Source organism: Schistocerca cancellata, chromosome 8, assembly GCF_023864275.1.
Source record: "Schistocerca cancellata isolate TAMUIC-IGC-003103 chromosome 8, iqSchCanc2.1, whole genome shotgun sequence".
Classification (NCBI taxonomy): domain Eukaryota; kingdom Metazoa; phylum Arthropoda; class Insecta; order Orthoptera; family Acrididae; genus Schistocerca; species Schistocerca cancellata.
The window spans coordinates 141,211,145-141,234,316 of NC_064633.1; the positions used below are offsets into that span (position 1 = coordinate 141,211,145).

The window sequence follows — 23,172 nt, forward strand, 5'->3', positions numbered from 1 at the left end:
CGACCCATCTCGGCCACTGCAGCAACATACCAATTCGCTCGGGGCGCTGGCTGCGGGCGCTAGCGCCCCAGGGGCAGTGCATCATTCTGCAAATTAAAATGTTGTCTTACATTCGCAGATTAAACTAGGTCTTTTTTGCATTGTGTAAGAGATTAATATAGGGGTCATCTTATATTACGATTGGACAGTGGAGGTCATGCATGGATTTAATTTGAATTTGGAAGGTTTGGAGGAGGAGCAGTGACCACTAGTGCAAACATCTAGAGGGAAGTATTGAAGAGTATTGAACAGGCAGCAAATTTCATCATACTGCCATCAATACAAATGTATACCACTCAGGTCTCACATTACACCATGTACCTTGGCTTTTAATGAATCTACTATGTTTCAATTGCAGTTCACCTGAATCCATTAGTAGTTAAATTTACTTTAAAGCTGGACTAATACTTAACACTAGTACATATTTCAACAGGAGACAAATTAATTCTAACAAAAATAAGTTTTCAGAGAACATATGAAAGGTGGTGCAACAAATGAGACGTGACCTTCAACCACATTGCCAAAGCCCTACTGCACTGGTTGGATACAGCATTAATCCAAAGTACACACATCCAAAAAAAATTTTGTATCACCCCAGTTCCCAGCACTCCTGAAGATAGACGTTGACTGTGGATATTGTATCACTGACACAGTCCTTTGACTGTTCGTAGACGTCACAAAACCCACCCAACAATGTAAACAATTATGCATGAGCAGCACCTATTAGGCGGAGGAGGTCCAACAGCCGATCAGTTCCAGTCATTCTACCAAGGAGGTGGTACACAGCTCATATTGTCTGTAGTTCAACCATGCCAAGACAGTCAATATCATGATTCGATCACGTCCACATTGTTACTTTGTGCCAGGAAGGCCTCTCAACAAGGGAAGTGTCCAGGCATCTCGGAGTGAACCAAAGCGATGTTGTTTGGACATGGAGGAAATAAAGAGAGACAGGAACTGTTGATGACATGCCTCACTCAGGCCACCAAAGGCTACTACTCGAGTGGATGACCGTTACCTACAGATTATGGCTCGGAGGAACCCTGACAACAATGCCACCATGTTGAATAATGCTTTTCGTGTAGCCACAAGACACTGTGTTGTAACTCAAACTGTGCACAATAGGCTGCATGATGCGCAACTTCACTCCCCGCATCCATGGCGAGGTCCATCTTTTCAACCCCAACACCATGCAGCATGGTACAGATGGACCCAACAACATGACGAATGGGCCGCTCAGGATTAGCATCATGTTCTCTTTACCAATGAGTGTCATGTATGCCTTCAGCCAGACAATCATCAGAGACGTGTTAGGAGGCAACCCGATCAGGCTGAATGTCTTAGACACACTGTCCAGTGAGTGTAGCAAGGTGGAGGTTCCCTGCTGTTTTGGGTGGCATTATGTGGGGCCAACGTACGCCGCTGGTGATCGTGGAAGGTGCCATAACAGCTGTACGATACGTGAATGCCATCCTCCGACCAATAGTGCAACCATATCAGCAGCATATTGGCAAGGCATTCGTCTTCATGGACGACAATTCGCGTCCCCATCGTGCACATCTTGTGAATGACTTCCTTCAGGATAATGACATTGCTCGACTAGAGTGGCCAGCATGTTATCCAGACATGAACCCTGTCGCACATGCCTGAAATAGATTGTAAAGGACTGTTTATGGACGAAATGACCTACCAACCACTCTGAGGAATCTATGCAAAATCGCCATTGAGGAGTGGGACAATCTGGGCCAACAGTGCCTTGATGCACTTGTGGATAGTATGCCACAATGTATTCAGGCATGCATCAGTGTTAAGAGGATGTGCTACTGGGTATTAGAGGTATCAGTGTGTACAGCAGTCTGGACCACCATTTCTGAAGGTTTTGCTGTATGGTGGTACAACATTATATTTGTGGTTTTCATGAGCAGTAAAAAGGGTGGAAATGATGTTTGTGTTGATCTCTCTTCCAATTTTCTGTGCAGGTTCTGGAGCTCTTGGAATCGAGGTTATGCAAAACTTTTTTTGATGTTTGTAGTATGGACTAATGTGGGGAAACATCGAGAGCTCAGTTAGGGATACAGCAAAGGAAACACTCATGAGAAACCCAGTGGGCATGATGATCTGGTTTGGAAAGGAATGTGCAGCTGCCCTGGAAAGGAGAAAGGAAGCCAGGAACAAGTGGCTGAAGGGGAAAATCTGGCACAGGCCAAAGCACAATTTGAGGAGGTCCGAAAGACTACACAAGCAATTCTGAGAAGAGCAAAGAGGAAATACATAAGGAATATCATCATTGAAGCAGAAACAGACTTCAGAGGACAAAAGACTAGGGAAATGTTTCTGAGAGTGAAGTACCTCTGCAAAGGTCACCAGGCCAAGCAGAAATTTGTCAAAGATTCCCGTGATAAGATCCTGACGAATGATAGGGACATAGCTAAGAGATGGAAAGAGTACTTTCGACTGCTGCTAAATTTTAATCAACCCGAACTGCAGTTTGATTTCCAGCACCCAATTACAGCCGATGCAGACTATCCCCCACCTACCCTGGATGAGATAAAAACCAGAATCAGACACCTTAAACAGAATAAGAGTCCAGGTGAAGATGGAATACAGGCTGAAATGATCCTGGCAGAAGGAGAGAAACTTGCAGAAAAAATACACTGACTGATACAGGCGATATGGACCAAAGAAGAACTACCAGGAGAATGGAAAACAGCTCTGATTTGTCCAATACATAAGAAGGGCGACAAACTGAAATGTGACAACTATCGAGGAATGGCCCTACTTAATGTCTGCTATAAGATCCTTTCCAATTGCCTCATACATAGAATTCAGCCAGCAGCAGAATCGGTGATTGGGGAGTACCAGGGAGGTTTCCAGCCAGGACAGTCAACAGTAGATCACATCTTCAGTCTCGAGCAGCTCACTGAGAAACTGGGTGAATATGGTAAAGATTTGCATATTTTATTCATTGATTTTAAGAAGTCCTATGATTGCATACATCGCAAGAGCCTGCTCAACTGTTTAAGGGAGTTTGGCTTTTCAGAGAAACTCATCAGTCTGATAAAGATCTGTCTGAACAAAACGTGCGAAGGTGAAGATGGGAAATCGCGTAACTGAGGAGTTTTAATTTGTGACGACTCAGGCAAGGAGATGGGATGTCCCCTATCCTGTTCAACTTTGCCGTCGAGAAGATCGTACACGAGACCTTCCAAGAGAACGAATGGATTGAAATTGAAGGAAAGAGACTGGCATACTTAGCCTATGCAGACGACATCTGTATACTCTCTAGGTCGGAAGAAGAGTTGGAGCAAATGACCAAAGCACTAAAGGAAGCTGCCAGCAAATTTGGGCTAAACATAAACGAAGCCAAGACAGAGTACCTCGTTATGATGCATGGTCATTGTCAGACTGCTGATCATCTACAATCGCTACAGGTTGGGTACCATGACTACAAGAGAGTGCAAGAATTCAAATACCTAGGGGCACTTTTCACTGAGAACTCGTCATGTGAAGCAGAGATCAGTGCCAGAACACAAGCAGGAAACCGATCTTACCACAGCCTACCACAACTGCTTCGGTCCAAATATCTCTCCAGACACTTCAAGATTCGACTGTACAAAACCCTGATCCAGCCTGTTATTCTATATGGCTGTGAGACATGGAGTATCCGGAAACAGGACTTCCATAAGCTCCTTGTTTTTGAGAGAAAAGTGCTTCGGAAGATCTTCGGTCCGGTTCTGGATGCAGATACAAGGGAATGGAGGATCAGATACAACCAAGAGCTTGAGGAACTATACCAGCAGCCCAACATAGCAGGAACTGTCAAAGCCAAACAAATGCGGCCATGTGGCCCGGATGGAAGATCACAGATGGCCTCAGAAGCTCCTGGATTTCACACCTACAGGAAAGAGACCACCAGGGAGACCCAAGAAGCGTTGGAGGGATGGACTCTATGAAGATTTAAACCAAGTGTCAATAGATGTGGACGAATGGCGGATAGCAGCAATGGACAGAATACAGTGGAGGAGGAAACTTGTAGATGCGTGCGGTCCACTGGGCCTGATCACGTAGTAGTAGTAGTAGTAGTAGTAGTAGTAGTAGTAGTGTAGTAGTATGGATGGTGGTACATCAGGCAGTTGTCTCTCTCTCTCTCTCTCTCACACTCACACTGGCTGTAATGTCACAGCTGTCTACATGTATTTTGCACAGTATTTTTAGTGGCTAACCATTTTTTTGCCCAATGGCCAAGATCAACATTGACCACCTAGTGCCAGAACGTGCTGAGCACTACATGTTCGTTAACGGCTACACTCATGTTCGTTAACGGCTACTTCATAACCCATACCGTCTTGATCCTTCCCCTTAACATAATCTTTTCTAAATAACATAGAAGTAACTGTCTTTATGAGACATCCATCCATCTTGCAATCCTCCTAGGCTTAAATTCCACTAGCCCCAGCCCCAGCCCCAAAACTGCCTACATCCCTGTCCACATGCCATTCTCTTCCCCCACTTCATCCCATCAGTTTACATCCTGCAGTTTCCCTCTTCCTCTGTTCTATCTCACTGTCCCAATATGCTCCTACACTTAGTTGTGTACCATCTGCAGTTCCCCTGCCTGTTCCCGGGTGAGTTCACCAGTGGCACATTCCAGTCCTATTCACTTGTGGCCTGTACCTCCTAGCTATTGGGCATCCATCACTTGACCGTTCTCTCCCTCTCCCTGCCTCACTAATTCTCTCAGCATTTCTTAAATGGTTAACACACTGGATGCGGCAGGATGATGGTTCAAATCCCTGTCCAGCCATTCAGATTTTGATTTTCCGTGATTTCCCTAAATCTCTTACATTCCTTCAAAATGGCATGGCCAGGCCAGTTTCCTTCCCTAATCCAGCTTGTGCTCCATTTCTAATGACCCTACTGTTGACAGGATATTAAACCTTCCTTCCCTCAAGTACTCTACCAGACTGCAGAGCTGGGACATTATAGTCAGTCAGGCAATTGTCAAAGAGTGCAGATACATTTTCAGTCCTGTTTACATGCCTGTTGGCAGCTGAACACCACACCTAGACGGTAAGAGGTTATCTTCACTCCTTGCATTATTTGCATAATACTAAGCAAGTCATTTATGTACATAATGTGGAGAGAATATGTGGAAGCACAGCCTTCTATGGTATAACGTATGTGACATCCAAAACATTTGATTTCCTGTTGTTGAACTTTATAGTTTTGCATATCTTAGGTATGAACTGATGAGAGACAGTTTTGGTGTGCTTAAAAACTCTGTCCATAGTGATATACAGGGTGGTCCATTGATAGTGACTGCGCCAAATATCTCACAAAATAAGCATCAAATGAAAAAACTACAAAGAACGAAACTCGTCTAGCTTGAAGGGGGAAACCAGATGGCGCTATGGTTGGCCCGCTAGATGGCGCTGCCATAGGTCAAACGGATATCAACTGGGTTTTTAAAAATAGGAACCTCCATTTTTATTACATATTCGTGTAGTATGTAAAGAAATATGAATGTTTTAGTTAGACCACTTTTTTCGCTTCGTGATAGATGGCGCTGTAATAGTCACAAACGTATAAGTACGTGATATCACGTAACATTCCACCAGTGCGGACGGTATTTGCTTCGTGATACGTTACCTGTGTTAAATTTTACCGTTTACCAATTGTGGAAAAGGTCGATATCGTGTTGATGTATGGCTATTTTGATCAAAATGCCTGACGGGCGTGTGCTATGTATGCTGTTAGGTATCCTGGACATCATCATCCAAGTGTTCGAACCGTTCGCCGGATAGTTACGTTATTTAAAGAAACAGGAAGCGTTCAGCCACGTGTGAAACGTCAGCCACAACCTGCAACAAATAATGATGCCCAAGTAGGTGTTTTAGCTGCTGTTGCAGCTAATCCGCGCATCAGTAGCAGACAAATTGCGCGAGAATCAGGAATCTCAAAAACATTGAGAATGCTACATCAACATCGATTGCACCCATAACATATTTGTATGCACCAGGAATTGCATGGTGATGACTTTGAACGTTGTACAGTTCTACCACTGGGCACAAGAGAAATTACAGAACAATGACAGATTTTTTTGCACGTGTTCTATTTAGCGACGAAGTGTCATTCACCAACAGCGGTAATGTAAACCGGCACAGTGTGCTCTATTGGACAACGGGAAACTCACGATGGCTGCGACAAGTGGAACGACAGCTACCTTGGCAGGTTAATGTATGGTGCGGCATTACGGGAGGAAGGATAATTGGCCCCCATTTTATCGATGGCAATCTAAGTGGTGCAATGTATGCTGATTTCCTACATAATGTTCTACCAATGTTACTACAAGATGTTTCATTGCATGACAGAATGGCAATGTACTTCCAACATGATGGATGTCGGGCACATAGCTCACGTGCGGGTGAAGTGGTATTAAATAGCGTATATCATGACAGGTGGATTGGTTGTTGAAGCACCATACCATGTTCACCGGATCTGACGTCCCCTGATTTCTTTCTGTGGGTAAAGTTGAAGGATATTTGCTATCATGATCCGCCGATAACGCCTGACATGTGTCAGTGCATTGTCAGTGCATGTGCAAACATTATGGAAGGCGAACTACGTGCTGTTGAGAGGAATGTCGTTACATGTATTGCCAAATGCATTGAGGTTGACGGACATCATTTTGACCATTTATTGCATTAATGTGGTATTTACAGGTAATCACGCTGTAACAGCATGCGTTCTCTGAAATGATAAGTTCACAAAGGTACATGTATCACATTGGAACAACCAAAATAAAATGTTCAAACCTACCTACGTTCTGTATTTTAATTTAAAAAACCTACCTGTTACCAACTGTTTGTCTAAAATTGTGAGCCATATGTTTGTGACTATTACAGTGCCATCTATCACAAAGCGAAAAAGTGGTCCAACTAAAACATTCATATTTCTTTACATACTACATGAATATGTAAAGAAAAATGGGGGTTCCTATTTAGAAAAACGCAGTTGATATCCGTTTGACCTATGGCAGTGCCATCTAGTGGGCCAACCATAGCGCCATCTGGTTTCCCCCTTCAAGCTAGACAGGTTTCGTTCTTTGTAGTTTTTTCATTTGATGCTTATTTCGTGAGATATTTGGCCCGGTCACGATCAATGGACCACCCTGTACAAATATGGTTTTTCAGGAGGAATAGTAAACATTTTAGGTGATGGTAATATAGACTTAATTCAAATAAAACATTACACATTACGTTTGTCCAATTTGTGAACTGTTACAGGAATACAGCTGTTACAATATAAACCAAACAAATACTTGCAGAAAGTATTAATCAATATTCATAATCCCAATGATCAATTCATCTCTTAAGCTTGCTTTTTCTTTGTAGACTTCACATATTAATCATCTCCAAAGACAAAAATCTAAAGTGGTAAGATCAGGGTACCTTATTGGCTAAAAATACTTAGCCACTTCTGCCAATCCACCTTCCAGGGATAGTTAGGTTTAGATAATATGACAAATTGTACAGGGACCTCGTCATACTGGAAGAACATACCCATTCTATCAAGGATAGAAGCTGTGCATATGTGATGTTCACCACATTCTTGTATGTTGAACACCAAAACTACTACTTCCAAAACCCATCAAAGACAGTCATTGTAATGCTGACAAAAATAGTTCATTCATATTGTACATTCTTTCAATCTTTTTCAAAAGTTTCAATAGTAGTAGTAATAATACTACTATTACTAATAATAATAATAACAAAATAATAATACTAATAATAATAATAATAATAAGCAAATGTAATTTTTAACAACAATTTTCAAAATTAATAATTATATAAAAACACATAATAATTGCACATTAATTCTAAATTAATATCATGTGAGTGTGATATATTGATACATATGTGAATTTTATATAACTAATATTCAGGTTATAAATGTAGATGTAAAAAACTAATTTTGTGTGAGGTACATTAATCCATCAGATAATGTATGAAACTAGTGCTTCTTTTTGCTTAGTAGAGAGTGAAAGTGTAGCATTGACCAATTTGATTACAGTGTGGCATCTTCGAAAAACTCAGTATTTTGACAGGTGGACACCTCATCATTTTCAGGGAACAAATGCAGTCAAGAGATCACTGTGCAAGTAAGTTTAAACTGTGGATATGTGGGGCTACGCTAACCGAGAGCTATAATATGGCATTTGTAGAAAGACATCACATACGTTGCAGACAACTGTAGTCCAATTAAAATTGCTTGATAGCTGACATCTGTCACTTGCCGCTAATATTTGTCACATCCACTGCCAGTTACCACTCGGTTATAGGCAACGTATAAACATGGCAGGTCACTTCACAAATGCTGTTAATGTGCAACACAGAGGAATATGGGAAGTGGCCGCCACGAGATGTGACGGAGTTACTCTATCGACAGTTAATTTTGAGTGACCGATGACTGAACTGCGGCAGATGACAGGTATTATAGCCCTGAATTTAAATTTGTGTCCTAAACTAACCACAACCTTGGGATGTGCAATATATCTGAGAAAACAGCATCAACAATCTCCAGCAGAACTAAAATCGTGATTGTTTTGTTCACAGCATTTAAGGTTAAACTCTACAAGCAAATGGAAGACAGAAAAATTTCACCATACAGCAAAATTTCAGTTTTAGCGGTAAAAACAAACTTTAATTTCTCACTGCCATTAGTTACCTGAAACCATCCTCACACTGGCTACACAGAATGCCACGTTACCAAGCGATGGGCTGACCTGGATGCTCTTGGTTGCAGACTGTAGGCAGTACAAGCAGATTCCAAATAGAAAAAAATGATAGAAAGAAAAATAAGAGGGTTGGGTTGTTTGGGGAAGGAGACCAGACAGCGTGGTCATCATCGGTCTCATCGGATTAGGGAAGGATTGGGAAGGAAGTCGGCCGTGCCCTTTCAGAGGAACCATCCCGGCATTTGCCCGGAGTGATTTAGGGAAATCACGGAAAACCTAAATCAGGATGGCCGGACGCGGGATCGAACCGTCGTCCTACCGAATGCGAGTCCAGTGAGAATAGTCAAATAGTCAATATGATGATGAAAATGATAGGGCAAAGTATTGGAAATAAAAAAATACGTTTAAACCAGTTAATTGATTAAAAATTATAATTAAAGTCTTCCGATTAAATTTACAAGGTGTACAACTTTGCTTCTACCATTTGCCGATATGTGGCGACAATGGTAAGAAGCGGTTGAAAGAATGTCAGGCAGTTAGCTTGGACCTGGGTCAACATAACCTCATTCAAACATTAGTCGACCTCTGTCTGCATCATAAAGTTGTTCTTGATTGAAAATGTCAGTTTATGAGCCTAATTCTTGTCATTTGCAGGAGGTGTTAATGTTTTGTTTCAGTATGAAGAAAACAGGGGCTGAGTCTCATCAGATGCTCTCAAGTATGTATGGTAAGGACGCTATTAGTGAAAGAATGTGTCGTGAGTGGTTTCAACGCTTCAAGAACAGTGAATTTAACGTCGTAGACTAGCATAATGGTGGAAGAGAGAAAGTTTTCGAAGATGCAGAATTGGAGACATTGCAGAGTGAAGACTCGCGTCAAACTCAAGAAAAATTGGCACGATTAGTGTGAGTGACACAGCAAGCCATTTCAAAATGTCTCAAGGCTATGATCAGAAAGAAGGAACTTGGGTCCCATGTGAGCTGGAACCAAGAGACGTTGAACAGCATTTGTGTGTTTGTGAACAGTTGCTTCAGAGGCAAAAACAGAAGGGATTTCTGCATCGCATTGTGACCAGGGACAAAAAATGGGTACATTATGATAACTCTAAATGCAAAAAATCATGGGGATATCTCGACCATGCTTCCACATCCACGGCCAAACCGAATATTCATGGCTCCAAGATCATGCTCTGCATTTGGTGGGACCAGCTCGGCGTCATGTACTATGAGGTGTTAAAACCAAGTGAAACAATCACAGGTGCTCGTTATTGAACACAATTAATGTGTTTGAGCAGAGATTAAAAAACAAATGGCCGCAATACCGTGAGAGGCACGATAAAGTGATTTTGCAGCACGAGAAAGCTTGACCCTACATTGCAAAAGAGGTCAAAACATACTTGGAAACATTAAAATGGGAAGTCCTACCCCCATCCGCCATATTCTCCAGACATTACTCCCTTCTGACTATCACTTGTTTAGATCAATGGAGTATGGCCTGGCTGACCAACACTTCTGATCTCACGAAGAAGTCACAAATTGGATCGCTTCAAAAGATGAACAATTTTTTCGACGCGGGATTTGTACACTGCTCAAAAGATGGGAGAAAGTAGTGGCCAGTGATGGAAAATACTTTAAATGATACATGTGTAACCAATTTGTTTCATTAAAGTCTCAAATGTGGGGGAAATAATAACGGAAGCAAAGTTGTACACCTTGTAGAAAAATAAAAAAAGTTCAATGCTCATTTTTGTTTGTGTAATGGCACCACTTGTTTGCAGTATTGATTGCATTGTTTTCCTGCATTGCTTATTGTGGTTCTTAACTCTTGTAGCCCCATCTACGCAGGGTTTAAATTTCCTTGCACAGTGCTCTCTCATTGCATTTGTGTCTTGAAAACCTGTCAAAACATCTGCAGTTGTCAAAGATCTCACATGACTGTTTTCTAGTAAGTTGTTTAAATATTTTATAAGCCAGGAGAAACACAGGTTTCTCTAAGAATGTTATTTGCAGACAGCTGTTGACAGAGTTGGAGCTGCATTCAGTACTCTGCTACTTTTGTAATCAGTACTCTATTACTTTTGAAAGGTTGAATATTAGAAAGATTTGGTAGTAATTAATATGATGTGGTTTGCTACCTTTTTGTGCACAGGCGTAACATCTGTCATGTTTAAGTATGAAAGGAAACAACCATTAGCAAATACCCACTTTATCTGTGAATCCAAGGAATATGCTTTTATATCCATAATATTTTTTTAACACAAAAGCAAATAGACCATAAATGCCCTTTGATTTTGAATGACTTATTGTTGTAGTGTTGCTTACTTAAGCATTTTCCATTTAAAGGTATGAAATGCATCTTTAGAATTTTGTAGGAAGCTATTAGCATTATTTGATTTTTGTTGTCATATTTGTGTTTTTATTCAACTGTGCCAAAGTCACTGACATCACAAGCAGTAGTTAAGGTTTAGTCGATTACCTTTCTACCCCTTCCCCTTCCCCCCCCCCCCCCAACTACACCCAACAAAAAAAAAAAAAAATCTGTGTGTGTGTGTGTGTGTGTGTGTGTGTGTGTGTGTGTGTGTGTGTCATCCTAATATTCTTAGTTCCACTATTTTTTTCACCTTCCATTTCTCTTAAACCATCTTCACTTCTCACTGTGTACTTCTACACTCTCTGGAGCTCAGTGCCTACCAGTATACTGTCTTTGATCTGCTATTATGATGCCTCTCCCGTTGTCTTTCTCCCCCTTTATCACAACAGATTGGTTTCTTTCAGCCTTATGTCTGAGTGATCTGCATCTCCAACTTACACCTTTCTTTCATATCTGACGAGGGAACAAATAGTTCCAAAAGCTAGGACACCTCTCTCTCTCTCTCTCTCTCTCTCTCTCTCTCTCTCTCTCTCTCAGCAATACTTTGAATTTCTCTTTCTGAAGGTAAGTGTGGCCACCCATTCTGTATCTTTGTAATTTTATAGTTTCCTCAGTTGAAGTTTCCCTTTAAAACATACTCGCTGTTTTACTCACCATAGTGTTAATGTGATTACTTTTGTACCCTCATTTTAGTTTATTGTTTACATTATTGTTTTCAAGTTGTATGTGTGTTCTTTGCGTTGCTATAAAGTTAGTTGAAACTATTTTATGTTTGTGTTTCATACTCCTCTAAACATCTTTGCTGTATTGCTTACAATTCAGTGTATTACTGTACATAAAAGAATTTTTGTTGCAGCATTTTCCATTCATGATCAAGGAGCTTCAAGTCTTGTCTATGCACCGCAACACCAGTTAATTATTTCTGCTGGAAAGAAGGGTGATGTAGCCATTCTGGATGTTCGACAGCGACAAGTGAGACATCGTTTTGTAGCCCATGAATCGCCCATAAAGTGCCTTGCAATTGATCCCAGTGAAGAGTTTTTTGTGACTGGTTCAGCAGATGGAGACATTAAGGTTAGCTATTGCAGTAAATGTATTGTTGCTAATGTTGCAAAGTACTCATTTGTAAATAAGACTGTCCTCTCCTCCTCCCACCCCCACCCCCCTTTCTCTTCTTCCCTCCTATTTTTCGTGTCGTGTCTACTGAGGGTGCAGCAAAGGCAAATAGCCAGTCTTCAAAAACTAAAGCAAACAGTTGTTAAACCATGTTGCTATTGTTGATGAAGACTAAGGAACTGCATGTACACCAACATACAGAAATAGTTGCAACGATGCATTGATTTCAAAAGAAGACCATGTTTGTAACGTTTTTTAAATGCATATTTGTAAGGTTCAGATAATAAGTGACATTCTTCATTGTATTCATAAGATTTTTTTTATTTGCTCTCCATTATTGATGACTGTTGTAATTGTTTTAGTCAGCTTAGTGCAACCTACTATATACAGCGATTGTGATATGTATTCAGATAGCTTAAATATTACAGCTTCTGTAGGATGAGAGTCACTTTGAAGCTAACAAGCAAATATGTGACAGAAAATGAGAATTCTCTCTGGTGTAAATGCTAGGCACACAGGCACAAACAGCATACAGTTGTGCGCTGTTCGCATTCACATTTGTTTGCTCGTGTTCTGTTGGTTGTCAGTTTTTCAGTGAACCATCCAAGGGATATTCTATGTTAACTCACCTAGGCCTTGCTGCCAGACCACCAGAGATTTCTAGAACGGCATTTTCACTCTGCAGCATAGTATGTGTTGATATGAAACCTCTTAGCAGATTAAAACTGTATGCCAGGGCAAGACTCAAACTCAAGACCTTTGGCTTTCATCACAAATTTCAACATATTTTATGTGAACATTCATACATGTCCCCAATGAACATTGGAAGGTTTAATGTTCATCGAAGCAATACTGGCCAAGATACAGTTACTTGTTTGACTCCATGAATGATTTTGCACAGTGCAAGCATGAACTTCTGGTGACTTTGAGCTGTTGGGTAATATTTTGTTGAAACAACTGAAACTTGGCAGTCTTGTACAACTGTGTGTTCTCTTAAGACTAACAAGGAAAAAAATGTACTAGCCACATTCAGCCAAAAATTTTAGACATTATCTCCCAAAAAAACTGGTTCCTGAAAAAACTTGGAAGTTTGGCTTCATGTAACCGAGGGACTAAAGCGTCAAAGAGTGTGAAACTTGGCATGCAGTAACCTAACTAGACGAAGTTCTCAAATATAAAGTTTCTTTGTGCACCACTTTACAACACTAAATAAAATAAGTGCAAAGACAAAGATTATGTAAAAATGAAAAAAATTTTGAATTTTTGACATCATTTTGAAAATGACTGTTCTGTAAAATTCTCCAAATTTGGCTTATTATAAATACTGTGGTTTTAACTGTCTAAAAAGACTGTTTGATTACCAAACACGGACTAACAATGCTAGATAATTTGAATCAAATTTGGGTGCGAATAGCGCATCATGAAAAAATGTTAACTTTGGATTCTTATGTCTCATAGTAAACGCATGCTGAAAATGATTCTTAATACGCAATAGCTCAGTGGCACAAGGATGTAGAATGCAAAATTTCATTCACTTATTATTTTCCAGTAATATGCAAATTCATCAGAAATATGACAATTTTTATGAGACAGTGAAAGTAGTAAATATTCGACACTTCTTTTAAAATACCATTTTCTATCAAAGCATCAAAACCTGTCTCATTCGAACGAGGAGTTTTAAGCTGACCTGCCCCCCCCCCTCCCTCCCAAACAGTGGGTAAAATTCCATTTGGGCTAACAATGCTACATAAATCAAGGAAAACTAAGTGGAAAACTTGCACTCTGAATAAAGTTTTAACTTTAGTTTCTTATATCTCGTTGATTCAAGGCTTGACAAACATGAAGCTTTGTGCACAACAACTTAGTAACATAAGGTTTTCATTGTAAAATATTCACGTACTGCTTTCTAAATTTCTACAAAATCATGTCAAACATGATTTTTGTAAAATTACAAAAATAGACCAAATTCAGTTTTCTTTTAGAAAATCTGTGTTTTCCATAATTGATTTGATACTAATCATAGTTGGAAAGAGCATACTGTCAAGCATTCAAAATAAAATAGTGTTTGATTTACTAATGTGCACCAAAAGTACCTGAAAATGAAGGATGAATTTGGGGGAATGTACCACAACAAAGTGCTACGTTGCAGCAACCTGTTGTCCATGTTTCATTACATGTGGTTTTTATTTTGAAACTGACAAGTAATGTCGCACTATATTGCATTGGTCCATGGTGAAATTACCACTACTGGTTTGAGACTGTGAAGTGGCAACTTCATCACCATGGGGGTCATACCAGCCACAGGGGAGGCGGGTGGGTAGTACTTATCTGCTTACAAAGTAATACACTAAGTACCTTTATTTTTGATTCTCAAATCCATAGGAGTATGTCATGTAGGCGGCAAGCAAAAAGTAATATCGCTTCTGATTTTAAACTTCTCAACATTGCAGTTACATTGTTCAAAATTTTTGAGCCACTTTCTGCTGTTTGTTTTCTGGAAATTGATACTGTCAGTAAGACAACAATTATTAAATGAACAGAGAATGTGGAAATAGGCTGTTGTTTTGGAGCCTAATAAGCATCCTGGCTTTCGAGCCAATAAAATAAATGAGCTGGGCCTTGAGGATGGATATATTTTATCAGTGCATAATTCAATAATGTTGCAATGTTGAGCAATTAAAATCAAAATTGAAATTACTATTTGCTTGCTGCCTGTGACCTATAGATTTGATGACTGGAGATAACATACTGAGCAAATGGCTTTGTGAGCAGACAGGTACCACCACAAGGCTTTAGAACCTAAATTAAGAAACTGAGCTGTGTACTTGGGGACCTGAAGGAAGAAACCCATCCATGGCTGGTATTGCACAGTTATCGGGCTTGACGTCTGTGGCAATGGAGTTACTAGTTCCTGTTCTTGAACCAGTAGTGACAATGTCACCATGGATCGGTGCAATATAGTGAGATATTACTTGTCAGTTTAAAAATAAAAAACACATGCAACGAAACACGGGCAACAGGTTGCTGCATTGTAGTCTATTGCCTTGGGCCTGCCCAAAATCCTCTCTCATTTTCAGGTATTGTAAGCACCCACTGGAAAATCTGAATGCTTGAAACATGCTCTTTACAAATGTGATTAGTCTGAAATCAGTTACAGTAAACATATTTTCTAAAAGCAAATTGAATGTGATTTTTTTTTTTTTTTTGTAATTTTTATTAAAACAAGTTTGAGCTGGTTTTGTAGAAATTTAGAGAGGAGAATGTAAATAATTTAGTATATTGGAAACACATTACTAAGTTGTTGTTGTCCAAAATTTTATGTTTATGATGACTTCAGTCAGTGACATATAAAAAGCCAAAGTGAAAACTTTATTCGCAGTACAATTTTTCCACCTAGATTGCCTCAATTCAAGTAGCACTGTTATCCCGTGTTGGAAATTTTACCCACTTTTCTGGGGGGTGGGGGTCTTAAAATGCGATATTTCAAATGAGAGTGGTTTTGAAGGTTTGATAGAAAACACCAAGGGTAAAAAAGTGTCAAATATACACCATTTTCATGGTCTTGCAAAAATAACCATGTTTTAAACGAATTTGCAGCCTTCTGGAAAATAGTAGATGAATGAAAAATTTCACGTCCTTGTACTACCAAATACTGTGTATTAAGTTTCATGTTCAGCGTTTGTGTAGTTTACTCAATTAGATACAAAAATCCAAAGTTAACATTTTTTGCATGCCGTGATTTTCATGCTCAAATTTGATTCAAATTATCTAGCATTGTTTGTCCATGTTGGATAATCAAATACACATTTTAGACAGTTAAAACTGTGGTATTTATAGCGAACCCAGTGTGGAGAGTTTTACAGAACACAGTTCTTTGCGAAATCATGTTGAAAATTCCACATTTTTTACATTTTTACACAATTTTAACCTTTGCATTTAATTTATTTAGTGTTGGAAAGTGGTACATAAAGAAAATTTATATTTGAGAACCTTGTCTTGTTGTGTTACTACGTACCAAGTTTCACATTCTTCATACCTTTAGTCCCTGAGACATATGAAGCCAAACTTCAAAATTTTTTCGCAATTTTGTCTAAAGTTTTCTGGCTGAATATAGCTCATAAAATTCTTTTCATTGTTAGTCATAAGAGAACACATGCAGTTGTACAAGATGGCCAAATTTCATTTCTTTCAACAAAATATTGTCCAAAATATAACAGCTCAAAGCCGCCAGAAATCCATGCTGACTCTGTGCAAAATCACTCATGAAGTCAAACAAGTGTCTATAGCTCAGCCACGATTGCTTCAGTGAACATTAAACTTTGCTGATGTTCATTGGGGTCATGTGCGACAGTTTACAAACAACTTCGTCAGAGTATTGGTGGCTGAGCAGGAAAATGTTCCAAAATGAGGCGATTTGAGATGGACTTACTCGCAAGGAAGTTTGCATGCCTTTTACTTCAGCACTAGCTTCAGTAACAGACACAGTGCACTGATTTTGACACAACATGTTGTTTTTCAACTGTGAACTGTTTGTTGTTGCTGTTGTTATTTAATGATAAATGAGCGACGGAGTAGCTGGAAAACATCATATTATTAAAGAGAATAGATCTCATATGTCCCTGTGGGGTCATAGAGATGCATAGCAAGAAAATGCACAAAAAATATGCTTGGTAGTAAATTACCAAATTGCCAAAAATGCCAACAGAGGAAGTGAAGAAGAAAATGATCTCTCTGCTGTATTCTTTTAGGTGAGAAATGTGTACATAGCCTCCCTACTAGGCTGGTCTTTTGTATAATTTTGCATTACGTTGAATTACTCATTTTTATTGACTTATCCCAATAAAATCCACGAGTGTTTCATGTATGGCCCTACATACTTCCCGTATTATTGTGGAAACAGATGCAGTTGGTAAACAAAATAGATAATTGAGGCTATCGTAACAGTGCAGCATTAGTGCGAGCATCTCTCCTGTGGATAAGGCACATCAATAATCTATTTCATGTGTTGACATCTGTGGTGCAGTTGCATCTAGAAGAAAGCAAACATCATCTCCCAACATATGGGCAAAATTTTGAAATAGAGAATGTGATGATTGCAGCAGCAAATTGCTAATTAAAATCAAACCACCAGTTTTACCACACCCGCACAAAAATTCAGACACCTGCATTTTTTTGTGTATATGCTGTCGTGCTTTCATGACCAACAGTGTGCCCACCATACAAAATGAACAAAGTTGTAAGCTTCTGTTCTCCAGGTTGATGGTTGTACACCATTTAGCACACTTGACTCGCATTTGGGGGACAACGTTTCAAATCCGGGTCCGGCCATCCTGATTTAGCTTAAATTTATTGATTTCCCTGAATCACTCCAGGCAAATGCCAGAAAAGTTCCTTTGAAAGAGCATGGCTGATTTCCTTCCCCATCCTCAAAACATTCAAAGGTTGTGTTCCATCCCTAATGACCTCGATGGGACGTTAACCCCATTCTTCTTTCTTTCCGTGGTGCTGTACTTTAAATCGACAACTTTAGTGGCCAAAAAAATAAATACCAAGCATATACTTTGATATTCATTCCCTTGTGCGTTCTCCTCTGTTTGTTCAGTGTAAATGCTTATTCGCAGGTACAAGTCAGTATTGGTGTGCACTAGCGACGTCCCTGTCCTTTGTCTGCGAATGCGTATTCGCTTTGTAGCTTCTCATTTCTTTTTGATTATTAGAACAACTTTTGCACTTACCTGTTATCTTTCAAGCACATGTAAACTGCCCGTAACTTCAGCAACAATAAGAAGTATGATGTAGTTTAACACTCATTACCTATTATTGAGATCCGTCAGCAGCTAAAAAGTACCATCCTCTTTACATTAAACAGTGTGCTTTCATTCTGTATCAAAGCAGACCAAGAATTCTGAAAGGAACCATGTCATATGAAAACATAAATCATTTTCTTTTGCTATTGGCTTTAGTTCCTAGAGGAAGATGTAGTCAGATACACAGACTGGAAATCAGTCACACTCATATTACAAGAGTAAAGTCCCTGTACTTACCTGAAGATGAACTGGGAAACAAACAAAAAATATTCATGTATGTCCGAGGGGAGGACTGATGCTCAGATCATCTTCCAGTGGTAAAACATGAATCACATGTATAATAGTACATTCTGAATTATTTTTTTATACTTATAATAATTCATGATTTATTTTTTATTTTTCAGCAATCACTGAACTATGCATGGATAATCTGCAGACCAGATAATCAGGACCTTGCTGTACTTTATTTCAGTTGTTATTAAGGAAGATGGTTTTAGCACATTCCCACACATTGCCATGCCAGTTTTTACTCTTTCTCTAGTGACTCCATCAGCAACCCCACATTATTAGTTAGCTTTTTCCTAATTTCATACATATAGCTTTCCTTCTCCCCCCCCCCAACCCCCTGCCCCTCTCCCCCAGCCTCCTCCCCATATCTACCTAAAACTGAGTATTGATGGACTGTCATTCAAAGCACTCTCCAAGTTCTGTCCTAAAGCATGACCATCTTCACTATGATCACACACTGATCAACCAGTATACAATAAGTGCTTATAGATAATTCAGTGTAACATTCTAATTTAAATACTTTTATCTCAGTGCAAATTTTACTATTCTCACCACCAATAAATGTTTCAGGTGTGGGCGTTATCAGTCCATAATCTGCTCTATTCATTTCCTGGTGAACATGCACGGTCAAGTTTCTTCAAGAATATAGGACAAGGTGTTACACAGCTACATGTTGATGGAGCAAGTCGTTTGTTTTCGTGTGGTGCAGATGGCTCAATGAAAGTGCGCCAGCTGCCAGAGAGAGAAGCTGCTGTACATACTTTGTACTAGTTTGCTTTTCATTAGTGGGTGACTTAAATTTCGGCTGTGCTTCAAAGTGTATAAAATGCCTCTTACATTTGTACTGTTTCTTTGAAAACTTAGCAGTGTGACACGTGCATATAAAATGTTAATCTGCTGTGTGTTTCATTGTTGCTCCTGCATCAGTGTTCAAGAATGAGGCTGGCATGTAAGATTAGTGCTAAACATGGGCAAAATGGATGTGTTTGTCCGTATTAAGTGGACTAGCATACATATTATTCATGTTCTTATGATAATTCGTGTGCTGTAATGGACTTTGAGTGACTATCTTATTTCAGAATTATTTATAAAACAACATGATATTATTGTGTTGTGGACAAGACTGTTTTACTTTGAATGTCTTATGCCTTAACATTAATGGGACTGCATTCCTTTTTGTAAGTTGTACTTGATGTTAGACTGTTTGAGCCAAGACATGTATTTCTGTACTAAAGTTTTCTAAACAGGGTCACCACATGTGAATTTATTTAATTTCGGTATTCATTGAGATCTGTGAGCAATAGAATATATATTTTTAGCAACAGTATTTTGCCCCCATACATAAACTGTAGTGATATTATAAGAAAGTGGGTTCATGTTGTGTCTCCCAGGCAGCAGGGAAGTATCCCAAAATATTTGCACAGTATGAATATATCCTCTAGTGACATGAACAATAAAATCAAGTGTTCACATTTTGTGGGCACAACTGTTCTATTTACATATAATGACAAAAGAGGTAATCATCTCTTTTGTTTAAACATTGATTCTTATAATATTGCTACTTTGTTTGATTCTATTATTGCAAGTGAGAGGAATGTGGAAATAGGCTAATTGAGCTTTATGCAAGTGCATCAATAAAGTGCTGTGACAGTAAATTCTCAGTATATTATTGCAAGGCGTAGTTCAGTTGGTAGCCTTAAATTCAATAACCAGAAAATGTGATTAAAGGTACAATAATTTTTACTCCAAAGGTCTAGTCCTGTATGATACTTCACTAGAGAAACACTAATTGTTCATCATGTGCTGGATATGAACAATTCCTGAGATTGTGTAGATAAATACTTTATCTAGTAGTATGTGTCCATGCCCAGTTATTGTATATACACATTGTAAAATGCGCTGTATCAAAGACATAATCAGTGTAAATATTTCTCTTCCATTTTGACATCTGATATTTTATTCTGTAGATATTAGTAACTGTAAATCTCCCATAATCCTTCTGGTTTGTTGATCAGTATTCCAATTTAGTAATACAGTTTTAGTACTTTAAGTTGTTTGAAATGTGCAGATTTTATTAAGTGAAGTTTGTGAATTTCATTAGTATTTTGTTACCTAAATGTACATCCAGTTATATTATATAGACAAGGAAGCAGATTGACAACAAGAGAGAATATTTTTTTAGTATGTTTAAAATAGATTTTTCCCACTTTGGGAACCAGGATTTTGGTTCTATACTGATTCTTTCTGCCTTTATATTGTTTTTAAAAAGAGAATATTCTTGTTAGAATAGCTCCCTTCTATAAGCCAGGATCATAATGCCGTGATCTATACATTTAAAAAAAAATGAATTATTGTTGTGTTTGAGCCAATAAACAGCATTCCATTCCACTTATCTAAAGAGCTCCAACTCTGTTACTATTATCTCAAACTAATGGACAACTAAAAGAATGTTAAATGTTGCTGAATTTTGCACTCTACGTACACTTAAAATAGCCCCATTTAAAAACTGTAACTAGAAAGAACATAGTTATCTCTGTTCCTGCAAGCCATTGAACTTTATCCTATGTTATGTTATTACAAATTGTTAATTTTTTTTAATTTAAGTATTCTAGGAAGTGTTCATAAACAAGAGTCCGTATGGTTCCTGTTCTTGTAAAAGAATACTTTTTGCTTCCACTGTTGTTGAGTGATAGCTACATTATATTTCTCTGAATGTGTGAACCATTGTGTTTTGCAGCTTTTACAACAATACTTTTACATAAATGCTTGTCAGTTGTTACAAAAATTATAAAATAGTATCTGTGATAATTGTTATCTGATTGTTATTGATTTTATACTTGAGAAGCATTTTTAAATACAACATTAAAGTCTTATCATATTATTTGCATTTACTCTCAAGTTACCTTTTTCTTTTTAGATAACTCTCTGTGATCTTTAGTACTCTCCATGTGAAATAAATTGTACATCACAGAAAGTTGACATGTGTGTATTAGGATCATGTAAATACTGCTATAAGGGTGCTAAGAACCTATTCATATGTGATGATGAAGGGTGCATCTGTTTTGGAAATATTGTAGATAATTTTTCATTCATTCCTTCCCCTCAAAGCTACAAGGCAAAACTGCCTTCCAAGTGCTTTTTATTATTTATTTGTTTATTGTTCCAATATTTCCACCTGTCTTACATTTTTCTTTCTAGGCCAACTGGAAGTTTATGTTCGGCTTCCCTCTAGGATACAAATTACACATTTCTTTCAATAGCACACAGGGTGGGTCTTCTTTGCTGTGGTTTGTAGGCACCAAATATCTATATCTCTCCCCCCCCTCCCCCCCTCTCTCTCTCCTCCCCTCCCTCTCCCTCCCTCCCTCTCCCCCCCCCCTCCACACACACACACACACACACACACACACACACACACACACACACACACACACACACACACAAAGTCCTTACCTGCAATCTGTGATTCTTTCATTAGGTGTGTGTACCTAAAACTATCTTCATGAGGCTCAGAAAAACCTTCATCTTTGAAATGTACTGTGACAGTTTGATTAAATTTTCTTTGTATTTTTTTTAAACAGTAAAGAAGTTGGAAACAAGTGCCGACATAAGACACCTGATGCCTTTAGAATATATTGTTAATGTGTATGTTGCTCTATTGGAAGAGAAAATTTGTTGAGCAGTAGAGACTTAAGTTTGTTGGCCTATTATTTATTGGTCTGAAAAGGAGAGTAGTCTGTGTAAATTAAACTAACCATTGTTGAAAATGTTATTTGAATACCGAGAGTTCGAATTTTCTATATATATATATATATATATAAATGTGTGTGTGTATATATATATTTATGTATGTGTGTATACTCAAGTTTCTTGATAATATATTATCTTCAAGATGTAATATTGAGTTAATTATTATTGGTCCTTTAATGAATATTAATATATTCTGGTAAACATGATTTGCATTTTGTATTTTGCTTGTTTTATTCTATCATCTGTGACATTTAGAACTTTGCTGTCATCGTAGCTGGTTGATTTTGAGCCCCACTAATTGTATGCTTAGATCTGTGATGATTGTGAGCCTACATAATACATCAGCAATACAGATTCATTATCTCTTTGTATTGGAGGCCTCAAACTTCACAGACAAGTAGATAAATGCTGTTTCACATGGAATAAGCAATTTTCCAAATTCCTTAACAAAGAACTTGTTGTGTTTATGCCTGTCATTAATGGTGGCTTTAAAAAGCAGATAGGTCAGGACTTATTGAGAATTGTTACTTTTAAATTACAGATCATGGCAGCATTAATGTGGCCCATATAGAATACCTGGTGTTGAATAATCAGTGAACATGTTGTTCTAATCCACAATAATGTTTGCCCATACAACTGTCCATAACACATTTTCTGCAGGTGTTACACTGGGTTATGCTTGAGCATCCATTCTATGATACTGATGATGCTCACACAACTTTTCATAGATCTGAAGAAATTTCTGTTATTGGTAACATTTCCCGGTGCCAAAAAGGTGTGGATGGCTTCACACACTGGTTATAATACTAGATAACGAACTAATATGACACAGCAATACAAAAGTTTATACCAATGTATGAAAGGTATCTTGGTCCTGATGGTGATAGTGGTGAGAAGTATCTCAGCCATAATTGTATCTCTTCCAATATATGCTTCAGACCACTTCATTTTCTGTATTTTTTCAATCCTGGGTAAACTTAATTTCTGGATAAATCTACTACCCTTAACACATATTGTATGATGTTGCAATAGATGCATCTATGGCAAACTGCTTTCGTAGACTAT

The 23,172-nt window shown here is 38.5% G+C and overlaps 1 protein-coding gene across 1 annotated transcript in view; it reads left to right on the top strand.

Moving 5' to 3' along the window:
- Positions 1-21,694, top strand: part of LOC126094455 (dmX-like protein 2) — a 355,200-nt gene extending 333,506 nt beyond the window's left edge. The window contains exons 57-58 of the mRNA XM_049908834.1: positions 12,003-12,220; positions 18,928-21,694. Coding sequence (XP_049764791.1) covers positions 12,003-12,220; positions 18,928-19,128 — 419 coding nt within the window. The 3' untranslated portion in view covers positions 19,129-21,694. The remainder of the gene's footprint in view (positions 1-12,002; positions 12,221-18,927) is intronic.
- Positions 21,695-23,172: the final 1,478 nt, after the last annotated feature.